General features: G+C 38.8%; 1 protein-coding gene across 5 annotated transcripts in view; it reads left to right on the top strand.

Annotated features, from left to right (window-relative positions):
• Positions 1 to 8,090, top strand: part of pxylp1 (2-phosphoxylose phosphatase 1) — a 21,846-nt gene extending 13,756 nt beyond the window's left edge. For all 5 annotated transcript variants that reach the window (XM_015395792.1, XM_015395793.1, XM_015395795.1 and 2 more), the window contains 2 exons: positions 6,051 to 6,190; positions 6,331 to 8,090. In XM_015395792.1, coding sequence (XP_015251278.1) covers positions 6,051 to 6,190; positions 6,331 to 7,355 — 1,165 coding nt within the window. In that variant the 3' untranslated portion in view covers positions 7,356 to 8,090. The remainder of the gene's footprint in view (positions 1 to 6,050; positions 6,191 to 6,330) is intronic.
• Positions 8,091 to 13,318: the final 5,228 nt, after the last annotated feature.

Genomic DNA, 13,318 nt, shown 5'->3' with positions numbered 1-13,318 from the left:
ACTTTGACTCGGTCATTTTAAAGAGAAACTCACATTCTTTGGGGAAACCTTTAACTGCAACCAGATTAAGCTCTTTGCATTTTAAAGGTCGATTGATGAGATGAAGCCCCATTAAAGATTAATCTGATAAAGTATAGAATGTTAATGGTGAGTAAATACTTCTTTAAGGGATCTTATCACTTTTTTTGCAGCCTGAGAACAGCCATTTTATTCCATCAAATGCATAATATTTCCATCTTGTTTTTGTAGGCAAAAGTAGCAGAGATTGAGACACAAATATCAGGATGTTGATGTAGCTTCATGAGTATGGGGTGAATTCTGCTCCATTATTCTTGCAAAAAAGTTGTTTTGTAAATGGAAATAAAAAAAAATGCATTTCAGAAGTAAAACTTTGAAAAATTCTTAATCAAAAAAGTTTTTAAGAGTAACTGCACTGTTTTCTGTCCTTTTCTTTTCAATTGAAGATGTATTATTTAAATATTTTTTTCATTTTTTTTTTCAAGTTTTTTTTCTTAGATTAGGTTATATACATTTCATTATTTTCAAAATGCGTTTTCCAGATCAAATTCACTTCACTTCTGTGGGCGGGCTTTCCTCTGGAGGGAGAAGCGAAGACTCATTTCTATTGGCCTGTTTTTATTATCCAAGAGCGAGCATTGGCATTGAGTTTGAAACAAAGAGAATGATTTATAAAACTATACAATACCTTTCAAAATAATGCTATTTTTAAAACTCAGAAAAAGAAAAAATATAGTGAATAAAATCTGAAAGAAAAAAAAAAATAGTGTGGAAAAAAGAAAATTGAAGAAAAAAAAAGAACAAAAATAATAACCCTAACCCTAACTTTAAAATGATTCTCAAACTGTATTTGATTAAGACATTTTTCCAAATTTCCATTTCGGATAGCATTCTTTTCTTCAAATTTCCATCTACAAAATGTGTTATTTGCTTGCAAAAATAATGGAGCAAACTTCCCTCCGTACATAACCTATATTTCTGCTCACAGCTCTTGTTGGCAGCGAGCTTCATTGACTGCTCCTGCAGTAACGTGTTGGTACGGTTCGCCATATTGATGCTGTGGAACCGAGGATGATGCTGACTAACAGAGCGACTCTCTGCCTCAGACGGCGAGAGGCGGTGTTACAGCAGGAGTGCTCCAAGACGCCGCCGTTATCTTCTTCCACTCGTTTCTATCTGCAGCTCTGCTTGTTCAGGGTCAGATGAGGCTTCATGATAAGCAGTTATTAAACGTTGGCTTCACTTTCTATTTGATTGATTGTTAAACATTTCCTGCATGAGAGCGGCCATGTTTATAATCTGAAATAAAAATCATATGATCATCAGATGGTTTGGGGGGAAAATCCTCTTTTCACTGAAGCACCTCAGCCCAGATTTAGCCAAGGATTTAACTTTGCATAAAGCTCTCAGTGCAGCACATCTGGACAAATCATGAGGACTTAAATCTGTGGAGCTTCTGGCTGCTGCTTTACAACCTGGATTTATTCACTATGTGAAACAAAGACTGTCATGAAACAACTGAACTGGGAAAAATAGAATAAACTTGCAAACCCTGAGCTGTTTGTCCTAAAGCCTCATAAAAGGCATCGATCTTTCATTAAGCCTCATCAGATCTGCAGCAGAGAACATGGCTGAAATCAGATGGGCACTGAAGAGGTTTTTAATCTCCATCTGTTTATTAGCGCAGGAGTCTGGATGTCTGACGGAACCAGTTCCAGCCAGAGAAAGTGAAAAACGAGCGAGTTAGCTGACCTCACTTCCTGCTGTTATACAAAGACATTCTTGAATTAAAATGCCTCATTAGCTTTTAAATGGCATCACGAGGCGCCTGCAGCCTCTAATAGTTTGAAATAAGCTAAAGCCTTTCAAGCTAAAGCTATGGATTCCTCAGTTAAGGATTAAAGCTATGAAAAGCCTCCGAGTTTAAAGAGCTCTGCAGTGAGGTTGCTCCACCACTAGAAAAACTATAGATCAAATTCATTACATTGGATTGATTCATTCAAAATATCTATTTTACTAAATAATTTACCTCATTCAAAGACTGTTTCTGTCACATGCTGAGCTGATTACGAGCTTTAACCGCATTTTCTGCTCCCTGACATCTCTATAGTTCTGCTGCTATAGGCTTAGACTGCTGGAGGACATAGGGACCCCTTTTTCATCATTCTGCTTCATTCTATCTCTATTCTCCCACTCTGCAGAATCTGTTAGTTCAATCTCTAACGTTCTGCTCTCTCTGCTTTTTCTCATAGTAGCTTCATCTGGTCTGTTCCTGTTTGGCTGTGACTCCATCCTGGAGAGAAATATCAGCTGTGCTGCTGCCATCAACACCTTTGTTTCTAGATGTTGGAGCTTGGCCTGTTTTCCAGTGTAGTCCTGTTTCTCTGACTGTGACTAACTGGATGTGCTCTCTTCATCCTCTGACATGGGAGCTGGCTCGGAGCTCGTCTGCCTGGCTGTGTGTTTCCTGGACGGGGCCGCCTGTGGAGCTGGTTGACAGTTGCCTTTTGTATCTATGCTTCTTTTTCTATGTCTGCTTCTGTCTCCTTGAACCCCAGTGGGCCTCAGCAGATGGCCGCTCACACTGAGCCTGGGCCTACAGTTCACCAGATCATCCAGTGACATTGATTCAAAGTTTTCTATCTAAGGTAAACCAGCTGATTGCATCAAGTCATTGACTCTTCAGCAATCCCTCACACTAAGCATGCTTGTAGCGACAGTGGAGAGGAAAAACTCCCTTTTAACAGGAAGAAACCTCCAGCAGAACCAGGCTCAGTGTGAGCGGCCATCTGCTGAGGCCGACTCAGTAGAGAGAGCAGAACGTTAGAGATTGAAATAACAGATTCTGCAGAGTGGGAGAATAGAGATAGAATGAAGCAGAATGATGAAAAAGGGGTCCCTATGTCCTCCAGCAGTCTAAGACTATAGCAGCAGAACTATAGAGATAGCTCAGGATAACCTGAGCCACTCTAACTAGAAGCTTTATCAAAAAGGAAAGTTTTAAGCCTAGCCTTAAAAGTAGACAGGGTGTCTGCCTGTTCTGTTCCTCCTCCTTGTCCCAGCAACGCCTCCACAGCATCTTCCACATCAAGGGCCGCTCCGGTAGCACCAAACCTCTGGATAATGTTTGGCGGTTTGCCTACAATGAAAGCAGAGCCATGTTTGAGTTTGAGTAGTTGTTAAAAATCAATCTGTTTTTTATTTGTTTGAGATTTCTTCCTCTATGGAAAGTTTTTCAGAATTTAAAACTTTTCGTTTGCGTCAGAAAGTAATGATTTATGTTCAAATCAACATTTTGGTAATGTTGCAACCAGTTTTTCTCGTGTTTATTGTGGAATTTGCCTTAACTTTTTGTTTTAAAGTGGCATTAAAAAGTCTCAAAGTCTTGAATTTAACTCGCCAGATGCTGTAGGAATTAGATTTTATAAGTTCTCTAGTGGTGAGAAAACAGTAGCGGTCCGGCCCCCTCCAAACATTCTTCAGCTTCTACCCCCCAGCTTCACCACGAACACAGATGTGGAGGTGGAGGCGGGTGGAGCTGAAACCGCTGCTGCTGACTCAACCTGATGCAGAGAAAAGTTTTTTTTCGGTCCCTCTGTTTGACCAAACTGTGATTACAGGTCCTCACAGGGGGAACGGACGGGTCTGCTTTAGGTTTTGCGACATTATGGAGCCCGTTTTCTGGGAAAATGACACGTTGTGGGGACCGATGCCTGGAGCACAGGGAGGTTTTAGGGTCAGGGGTCACATTCAGAATTAAAGGTGTGAGTCGGGGTTTGGGATGACCCCGTCACAGTTAGGCCGTAGAAATGAGTGGAAGTCAATGGAAAGGCCCTGCAGAGATAGTGAGACAAGTTTCCGGGTGTGTGTGTGTGTGTGTGTGTGTGTGTGTTTTGGAGCGCTCTGGCACCAGGCTGCCGACCCACTGTCTCCGTCTGCGGTTAACTGAGCTCTCTCCTCCTCCTCCTCTCTCCCAACAGTCTTTTTTTTTTTCTCTTAGTTCGTCACACGCTCTATTCTATTTATTCTTTATTGTTTTTTTGTTGTTGTTTTTTTACAGGTTTCTCTCTTATTTGACTTGATATGCTCTCTTCTATTCTGTCCCTTCCTCCCTTCCTTCCTCTTCTCTAATCTATCCCCATCCTATCCAGCCATAATAATCCCTGCTTATTGCAGCTGGGCTCTAATCTTTAGCTGCCAGCAATGAAGCTAATAGAGGCTTTCTGTCCAGCATGGTGTCTCCATCCTGTGACATCCAGCCTCCCAGTGCAGCCAATTAAATCTCAATGGTTTGGTTCTCCTCAGACCAGTCCGATCAGCTTGCACTAAGGATTATTATTATTATAATGCAGCAGAATAAGCAGGTGATGATGGAAACCTGATGGCTGCTGTGACCTGGTGGCAGAAAAAGCCTCTGAATGTCCGTTTAGATGCAGCAGGAGGCTGGAGACGCCAGACGAAGCTTTACTGTGCTTCATAAAAAGGTTTTAGTTGATCTATTTTTACGACTTGTTCCTGACTCTCTCCATGATCGCTATGGAAACCACCCTTAATCTATCTGAGCTGCAGCTCCCCCATTTTATTTTGTTTTTTAAACTAATCTCTGATTCTTTTTAATCTCCTGGATTATCGACTGCTCTTCCTGCCTTCCTTGTCTCTGGATGAATGTTTGTCAAAGATTTGTCTGTTTGTTGCTTTATTACCATTTCCTATAAACAGAATAATTCATCTTTTTCTTTCTCAATCCTTAGTTTTCTCTCACATCAAATTGTTTTGTCACAGTTTACATTCTTGTGTCAGAGGGACCCCTGCTGGTGGACAGAGGAAGTGCACGTACATTTCCACCTACTGGACCCAGAAATAGAGCAATAAATGAGCTTTAGTATGGAGTTACTTTTATTCCATTATTGTTTAGAGCAAATATATGACATGTTAGGGCCATTCAAAGACAGAACAAAAAAAAGGAATTTAAAATTTGTAGTTTAAAGTGGCATTTTTATATAAATATAAATAAACACACAGAAGTAGAAATACCAACATTTCCGAAAAAAAAAAAAATTAAAAGTAGCAAATTGATAAGAAAAAAAAACATGTAAACGTTGGAGAAAAAAGTTGCAAATTTGCAAGATTTAAAAGTAAAGCTTATGTATCAAAGTATGCTACATAAATGCATCATTAATTGGAGGGCTTTAGTGATGGAATGAGGCGGTACAATAATACAAAAAAAGCATATTTATCTCATAAATTTGCTACAATTTTCTTTTAAATTTACATGCTTATAATCCTGTAAATGTGCATGTTTTTTCTCGTAAATATGCATTTTTTTAACTCATAAATTTTCTACTTCTTGCTTCTAATTTTGCATCTTTATAATTTTATACGTCTGTATGTTTTTTTTTCTTGTAAATCAGCCTATTTATTTTCGTACATGTGCTACTTGTTTCCTTCTAAATTTGCGTGTTTATAATCTCGTAAATTAGCATTTATTCTTGGAAAACAAACAAAAAAATTGAAATAGCTTTTTTTTTTTCATCCATCTTTGAAGACGCCATAGAACAAAGAAAAGGTTTTGGAAAGTAAAATAAATAATAAAGAAGTAGATGGTTTAGAAACTTATATTTATTCAAATTATTATTTATTTTGGTTTTATATTTTTTTAATGTTGCATTTTCCAGATCACATTTTTTCCTTCATTTCTAGGGGCGGGCTTTCCTCAAAGACTGACTCATGGTTGCTTGAAGCAACATTTTTATTATTCAAGCGGGGGCGTTTGAATTGAGCTCCAACAGTAGTTTAGATTCAGTTTCTCGCCTCATAAAGCTTTATTGCACCAATGATGTAACCTGACAACCAGAGTATAATTATTAGTAACCTGCAAAGCTCAGTGTCGGCGCACAGGCACTAATGATTTCACCACAACTCTCCTGCTGCGAAACGCAAAGCAGAACTTGGATTTTCAGTCAAATAAAAGCTCTGATGTTATTGATAATGATTAATGATGTAATAATCGAGTTGGATCATCATTTTCTCAGGGAGCCCCCCCACCCTCTGCTGAACCGCTTCGTTAACCACATGAGCCAGGGGACCCGGGGCCACTGGGAGTCGCCACTGGGATCCATTTCACGCCTCCCCAACCACAGTGCCTGTGAAATGGGAGAACTCACCCAGACAGGTGCAGAAAACACTTTTATCTCGGCTGAATGTTTTAGTTTCTTCTTTTCTGCAAATCAATGAATTTCTTTGGTTTCGCTGCAGATTTAATTTTCTCCTGAAACGGGAAAACCTTAAATCAAGCTTTGGTCTTTCCTTCAGGCGTGGTGCAGCAGCTGATCAACGGGCAGATCCTCCATCACGCCTACAAGCATCACGGCCTGCTGCCCTCTGATTGGTCGCCTCGCCAGGTTTGGATGGAGACGACGGGGAAGAGCCGAACCCTCCAGAGCGGGATGGCCTTCCTCTACGGCTTCCTCCCAGATTTCAACTGGACCAAGTTGACCGTGCGCCACCAGTGGAGCACGTTGTTCTGCGGCGCGGCGTGCGAGTGCCCTGCCAGGAACCGATACCTGGAGGAGGAGCAGAGGAGGCAGTATCGCCTCAGAGTGGCCGACGCCAACCTGGAGAAGACCTACGTGGACATGGCGCGGACTCTAGGCGTTCCGACCCGGCAGCTCAGAGCGGCAAACCCGATGGACTCGCTGCTCTGCCACCTGTGCCACGGCCTTTCCTTCCCGTGTGTTCCCAGCGGAGCCGGCGGATCTGGCGGATGCCTGACCGTGGCGCAGTTCGCTGTGATCCGCCAGCAGCAGCTGGACAACGAAGTAGACAGGAGAAGAGTCGGCGTTTACCGTAAATACGCCATCCTGGCCATGTACCCGTACCTCAACAGGACTGCCAACAAAATGGAGCGAGTCGCCAAGGCCAGCAAGGCCGGCCTGCGGCCTGCTGCAGGCGGGGAGGAGGTCTTCACCCTCTCCTCGGGTCATGATGTCACCATGGCCCCGCTGCTCAGCGCCCTAGGACTGGAGGAGGCCAAGTTTCCTCGATTCGCTGCCAGAATCGTCTTTGAAATGTGGAGAAGTCCGCCTACGACGAAGGTCCCGGTAAAGAAACGAGGGAAAGGAGAGAGGGCCAATTTGAAAGATGGCGAGGTGTTCATCCGAGTGCTGTACAATGGCGAGGATGTGACCTTTCACACGGCGTTCTGTCATCCCGCAGCTCGCCACGTCAGCCAGCCGCTCTGCCCGCTGAGAAACTTCCTCACCTTCATCAGGAAGGACATGTTCAGTATCCTTAACGCCACTTCCTACAAAGACGCCTGCTTCAAGCACTTCGAGTGACGGACGGAGAGCGAGGGCGCCATGTTTCTGACGCCGCTTTACATTCCAACAGATTGAAAAAACGCACAATCAACCGACGGTCGTGGTTTACATTTCAGATCATCACGTAATCGTTTAATCAGCTGGTGTTTCTACTAAGACCTTCAATAATGGATCGTTACCTCAGCAGGAACTGAAAGGCACTTTATTCTTTAATGTAGAAACTAAAGGAAATTTTTCTTTTTCTTTTTGTTCTTCAAGCCCAGAAAAAAGCTGCTGAAAATGTGTTGAAGAGAAAAACTGCGACATAAATACGGAGTTTTTTTTCTTTTTTAACATTTCATCTGATGATGTTTTGTCATTAAAGTTTTCTTTCCTTAAAGGAAAAGTCAGCAAGAAATAATCAATAGATCGTTATTTATACCTAAAATTAATAAGTCTGCAGTGATTTAATTAATTTAGTGTTAATCAGTGATCGCAATAAAAAAATTATTTTTTTTTTTACTCAGTCTGGGAGCGGCCATTTTTGCCCAAATTGTTAGTCTAGAAATCACTGAATGGCTTCGTTCTAAAATACATAACAGACTGGTTGGCAGTGGATCGACAGCCAGACCTCTCAGATCTACTGGATCTAATCTACTCTGCAGAACCAGAACCAGAACCAGGCATGGGAAAGCACCTGAAATAAAACCTTTAAAGGAAAAGTCCGGTCAGCCAATAATCAATGGATCATTATTTATACCTAAATCTACTAGTTTGCGGTGATTTAATGGATTTAGCGTTAATCGGTAAAAAAAATAAAAGCAACCGGCCATTTTTGCCCAAATATAGTAGCCCCTCCCTCCTGCCATCTTCCAGCAGTGACGTCACGGTGCGGTAAGCCTAGCGCCATTCTCCCCGCTTTCCAAGCTAAATCAATGGGAACTACTAGACACATCTGCAATCAACAACAATTATTGAAGATTTCCAGAGGACTTCACCATTGAAATTCACCAGAGCTATAGTGAAACTGACAATGCCCACGTGCATGGCAGCTGGATGCTGGAATACATCGGGTAAAAGTGAAAAAAAGAGTTATTCCACCTTTCTGATTCCTGATCCTCCACGGACGGGTTGGTCGTTGGATCGCCAACTTGAAGAGGGAGGATTTGCCATCGAACTTCTGGCCAGAGAAAAAACCCGTAATATGTAGCCAACATTTGGAAGAAGAATGTTTTCAAGATGACTTGGATAATAGCGTGTTGAGACAAACACCAGATACAGCACTGGGACTTGATCAACAGCCGATACCGCACCGTGACGTCACAAACCAGTAGGTGGCAGTAGTGTTCTTTGACAAACATGGATGCCTCCAGTAAAGCACAGTAAAGTTTGAATTCTGAATCTGAGCGAACTTCTCCTTTAAAGTTGGTTTATGCTTGAAGCGTCCAGGAGGTCAGATTAGTTCTCATGTGGACGTAATTCACCACCTGCAGTTCTCCTCTAAACCAGAGGGTGGCAGCAATGATACCATTTTAAAGAATGTCCAACTTCCACATTTTAAAGTTAGTTTATTAACCAAAAGCTGACTATAAAACAACAGCAATAATTAATTGCAATAATAAAACACAAGTAAAGACTTCCTGCTCCTCTAAGTTTTTTTTCTCTGCAGTCATTTAGGAATCCTTCATGTAAATAAAAATAAAGATTAACTGCTCAGCCTATTCAATGTGTATTTTATTTTAAAGCATAAATTAATTGAAACGGTACAGAAATATCAGTGACTGTAGTCTGTAGGACCTCATGAACATCTGGATGTTCTGCTTCATAAGTTTTCCTGTTGGTTCACGGTGACCAGGAACCGCTTTCAGCTCCATTGGTTCCCCGCCTGGCCCCCTCCCTGAACATTTTCTGGAACCGCCACTGAGGACGAGCTCCAGCTCCCGTCTATTCATCTCCACACTGCAAAAATGATCTCCAAATGAGTAAAAGTGTCTTAAATTAAGGGTATTTATGCTTATTTTGAGCAGGTAAATAAGATGATTTGCCAATGGAATGAGTATTTTTACTCTTAAAATAAGGTATCTAGATAAAATGCACTTGAAATAAGACAATGCGATTGTTTTTTCTTATTTTAAATGTAAATTGTCTTTTTCCGTTGGCAAAGTGTCTCACTTAAATCCTTAATTCAAGAAAAAATACATTTAATTTAAGAAGAAATGACTTATATAGATTGTATTTTTTTGCAGTGCATTTATTCCCTGGATTGCTGATTGCCCGTTGGCAGTACGGGGTCGCAATGAAGCCACCGGCCGCCATATTGGTACTCCCTAGTTAGACCGGCGGTCGCAATGTAAACAATAAGTGCGCCACAGAATTGAACAATGATCTCATTTTCAGGGGGATTTAAGACTTTTAAAATAAAAATAAATTCATCACTTTGACACACATTTGCTGTTTCATAGCATCAGTAAACTACTTTTAACTTAAAATAAAAATAAAAAATAGGCCCATCACATTGCATAGTAATAGTGTTCATGTGTATATATTGTCTTTTTTTATTTTAAGTTAAAGTAGTTTACTGATGCTATGAAACAGCAAATGTGTGTCAAAATGATGACTTTCTCATTATATTGAGTTACTATCTCATTATAATGGGATTATTATTATTATTTTTTTTTTTTTACAGCATGGCGGAAAGGGGCTTCCATAGATAGACGCCACTGAGGTCTAAAGTTTATTTTTTGTACAAAACTAAAGGGATAAACGTGCATTGACTATAGGTTCGCTGGTTTAGAATTTTCTTCCCTTTAAAACTTGGAAAGTTGAACTGAAATGATTTGGGAAAACTGATTTGCTTAAACCATTAAAGTTTATTATCTCAGACAATTAAAGAGAAAAGTCCTGTGAAGTAAATTTAATATTTCTATGGAAGTAAAATATTTATATACATACATACATAATATATACATTTTAATGTATGATTTGATTCTCTTGATTGAACTTATAAGCGATATTTAAATTCAAATGCATTGATATAACATTAGGCTAATGATATGAAACCTTTTTACACAAATAAAATAATTAGCCAATACCTGCAGCTGTTATATTTACGCATCCAACCATCAGCGGTTCTAGACAGGGGCCAACGGGGGCCAGAGCCCCTGTAGATCATGTCCTGACCCCTGTTATGGCCCCTGAACTGAAGACATTACTCAAAGAAATTCTAAAGATGATGCGCTGGAACAGACATGATTACTGATAGATCCTTTGGATCCATTTCCTTTTTTCTTTAAAAAAAATTCTGTTTAATTAATAATTTAAAAACAGTAAGGTGATAGCTTCAGTGGTATTGAGACAGGATCCCAGTTTTCATCTGCTAAATGTTTTTTTCAAAAATAAATAAATAAAAAAACTTATTTTTACAGCTGAATTTAAGGGACAAAAACCACTTGAACAGGATGTAATAAATTCATATTTAAAGAACTTTTAGAAGTTAGAATTCTGAATCTGAGCGAACTTCTCCTTTAAAGTTGGTTTATGCTTGAAGCGTCCAGGAGGTCAGATTAGTTCTCATGTGGATGTAATTCACCACCTGCAGTTCTCCTCTAAACCAGAGGGTGGCAGCAATGGTACCTTTTTAAAGAATGTCCAACTTCCACATTTTAGTTAGTTTATTAACCAAAGGCTGACTATAAAAAAATAGCAATAATTAATTGCAATAATAAAACACAAGTAAAGACTTTCTGCTCCTTTAAGAATCAGTTTTAAGTTTTTTTTTCTCTGCAGTCATTTACGAATGTTTCATGTAAATAAAAATAAAGATTAACGGCTCAGCCTATTTAATGTGTATTTTATTTTAAAGCATAAATTAATCGAAACAATAAGGCAAGGCAAATTTATTTGTATAGCACAATTCAGTACAAAGACAATGCAAAGTGCTTTACATGATTAAAATACAGGAAGATAAAACAGAAAGCAATTAGGAAAAAAATAAAATAAAAAATGCAGAAACAAAAAAAGAATATTAAAAACAGTTGGAAGTTTTTGTTAGATTACATCTAACAAAAATTAGAATAAGGTAATAAAACGTATTTTTATAGCTGAATTTATCAGTTTTTCTTGAGGTCTAATTAACATTTTATAGAAAACGGTAATTTTAACTTGGATGAAGTCAAAAATCTGGAATATTCCTAAATTATGAACGCATATTGACCCAATACAACATAGAATTTTAATAAAACCTAATTGAATAGAAATTTCACTTCATGCAGCTCTGTTAATATATTTGAATCCCTTGCTCTGTTTTTTATTTCATATTTTTTTCTGTACACACGCTGGCCCCCTCCTGGGCCCCCCGGTACATTTAGACAGATTAGACTTAAACAGATTTATTTAGTCATTTTGTAAACACGAGTGTAAATAAAAACAAATGTAGTTTAGAACTGCTCCAGACGATTTCATATTATCAAGTGCAGCCTTGAAAACAGTAATAAACATAAAAAAATAAATAAAAATTAGTGGGTCTAGAACCGCCTCTGCATCCAACAGATCTGAAGTTTTAATAATGGGAAATGTATTCTGTATATTTGATCAAATTTTTTTAAATCGATACAAACATTTAGCAACAGTTACACTGGGAAAAATATAATCTAGTCATTTTTTCTTAAAATAAGTGCATTTGTTCTTGGATTAAGGAGGTAAAAGAGACATTTTGCCAATGGAACAGGAAAATATACACTTAAAATAAGAAAACACACCTGCGTTGTCTAATTTCAAGTGCATATAATTTAATTATCTTATTTTAAGACTAAAAATACTAATTCCATTGACAGACTGTCTCATTTACCTGCTCAAATTAAGGGTAAATACACTTAATTTAAGAAATTTTTATTCATTTCTGGATCGTTTTTCCAGTGTATTCAATCTGCACTTTCAGTTACTACTACAAGAATTCATGTATTGTTACCTAGTTTAAACCGGATGAGAAATAAAATGATATAAATTAGTTTTCTAAAGAAGTAGCAGCAAAAAGTCACAAATATTCATTTTAAAATATTTTAGCTCAAAACTATTCAGAAATGATTTTTCATTTTAGCCAAAGCTGGATTTTAAATCAAATTAAATTACTTTATAATATGATTTTATAAAGCTAAATTAAATTATTTTTAGATGATTGAAACTGTGAACTAAAGAACTAAAGAGAAAACTAAGAGGAGATTGCTTTTTCGTTTTAATGTCCATCCCTGCAAAAAAAAAGTGTTCTAATTTGAATTTAGACTTCAAAGTGGTGATTTTCTAAAGTATAAGATATATAAATAAGTTCCTGTCATTCCTGAATTTATATCATAGATCAGTTTATGTATTTAAATTGTGTTGTTGGAATAAAATAAATCTTGTGATGGGGTTCTAATTCCCTGCCCTGCTGGATGTGGATTAATCACCTAGTTTTCAGCCACTAGATGGCAGTCTAGTTCCACAGACCTGGGCCACTGGTCCAATTCAATCAGTTACCCACTTTGTCAGCATTGCTACAGGGAAGCAGCTCACTGTACATTAATAGAAATGTAAAAAACCTTTTCTCCACCACTAGACGAGTCATGTGTCATCATCATTAGAGGAATAATACAACGCTGACAACAGATCTATTGTGCAGCTCATTTTCAAAAGTGCTTCAGTCTGCTCAGCCTCCTTTTTCTGATTCAGAGTCCTCCAAATCAGGAGCGTATTGACTGAAATAATGCAATAACAAGAGCTGCTCCATTAATTACGTTTGCAGCGTATAGATGTTATATTTATCCTGGCAGAATGGGAGTACGGGCCAACCTGGTAGAGGAAGAAAAGAAGGATCCTGCAGAGATATCACTAATGTGAGCCGTAGGCAGGGCAGGATTTACCATTAGGCAGCTGCCTAGGGCCCCAAGTTCCTGGGGGCCCCATAAAACTCTGTTTACATGTATGGTTAATACAACTATTCCTTATTTGTGAACATTAATTATGTTTTT

The sequence above is a fragment of the Cyprinodon variegatus genome, unplaced genomic scaffold (genome assembly GCF_000732505.1).
Source record: "Cyprinodon variegatus isolate N-32 unplaced genomic scaffold, C_variegatus-1.0 Scaffold761, whole genome shotgun sequence".
Taxonomy (NCBI): domain Eukaryota; kingdom Metazoa; phylum Chordata; class Actinopteri; order Cyprinodontiformes; family Cyprinodontidae; genus Cyprinodon; species Cyprinodon variegatus.
The sequence above is the reverse complement of the archived record's forward strand: the minus strand, read 5'-3'. Positions and strand labels throughout refer to the sequence as shown.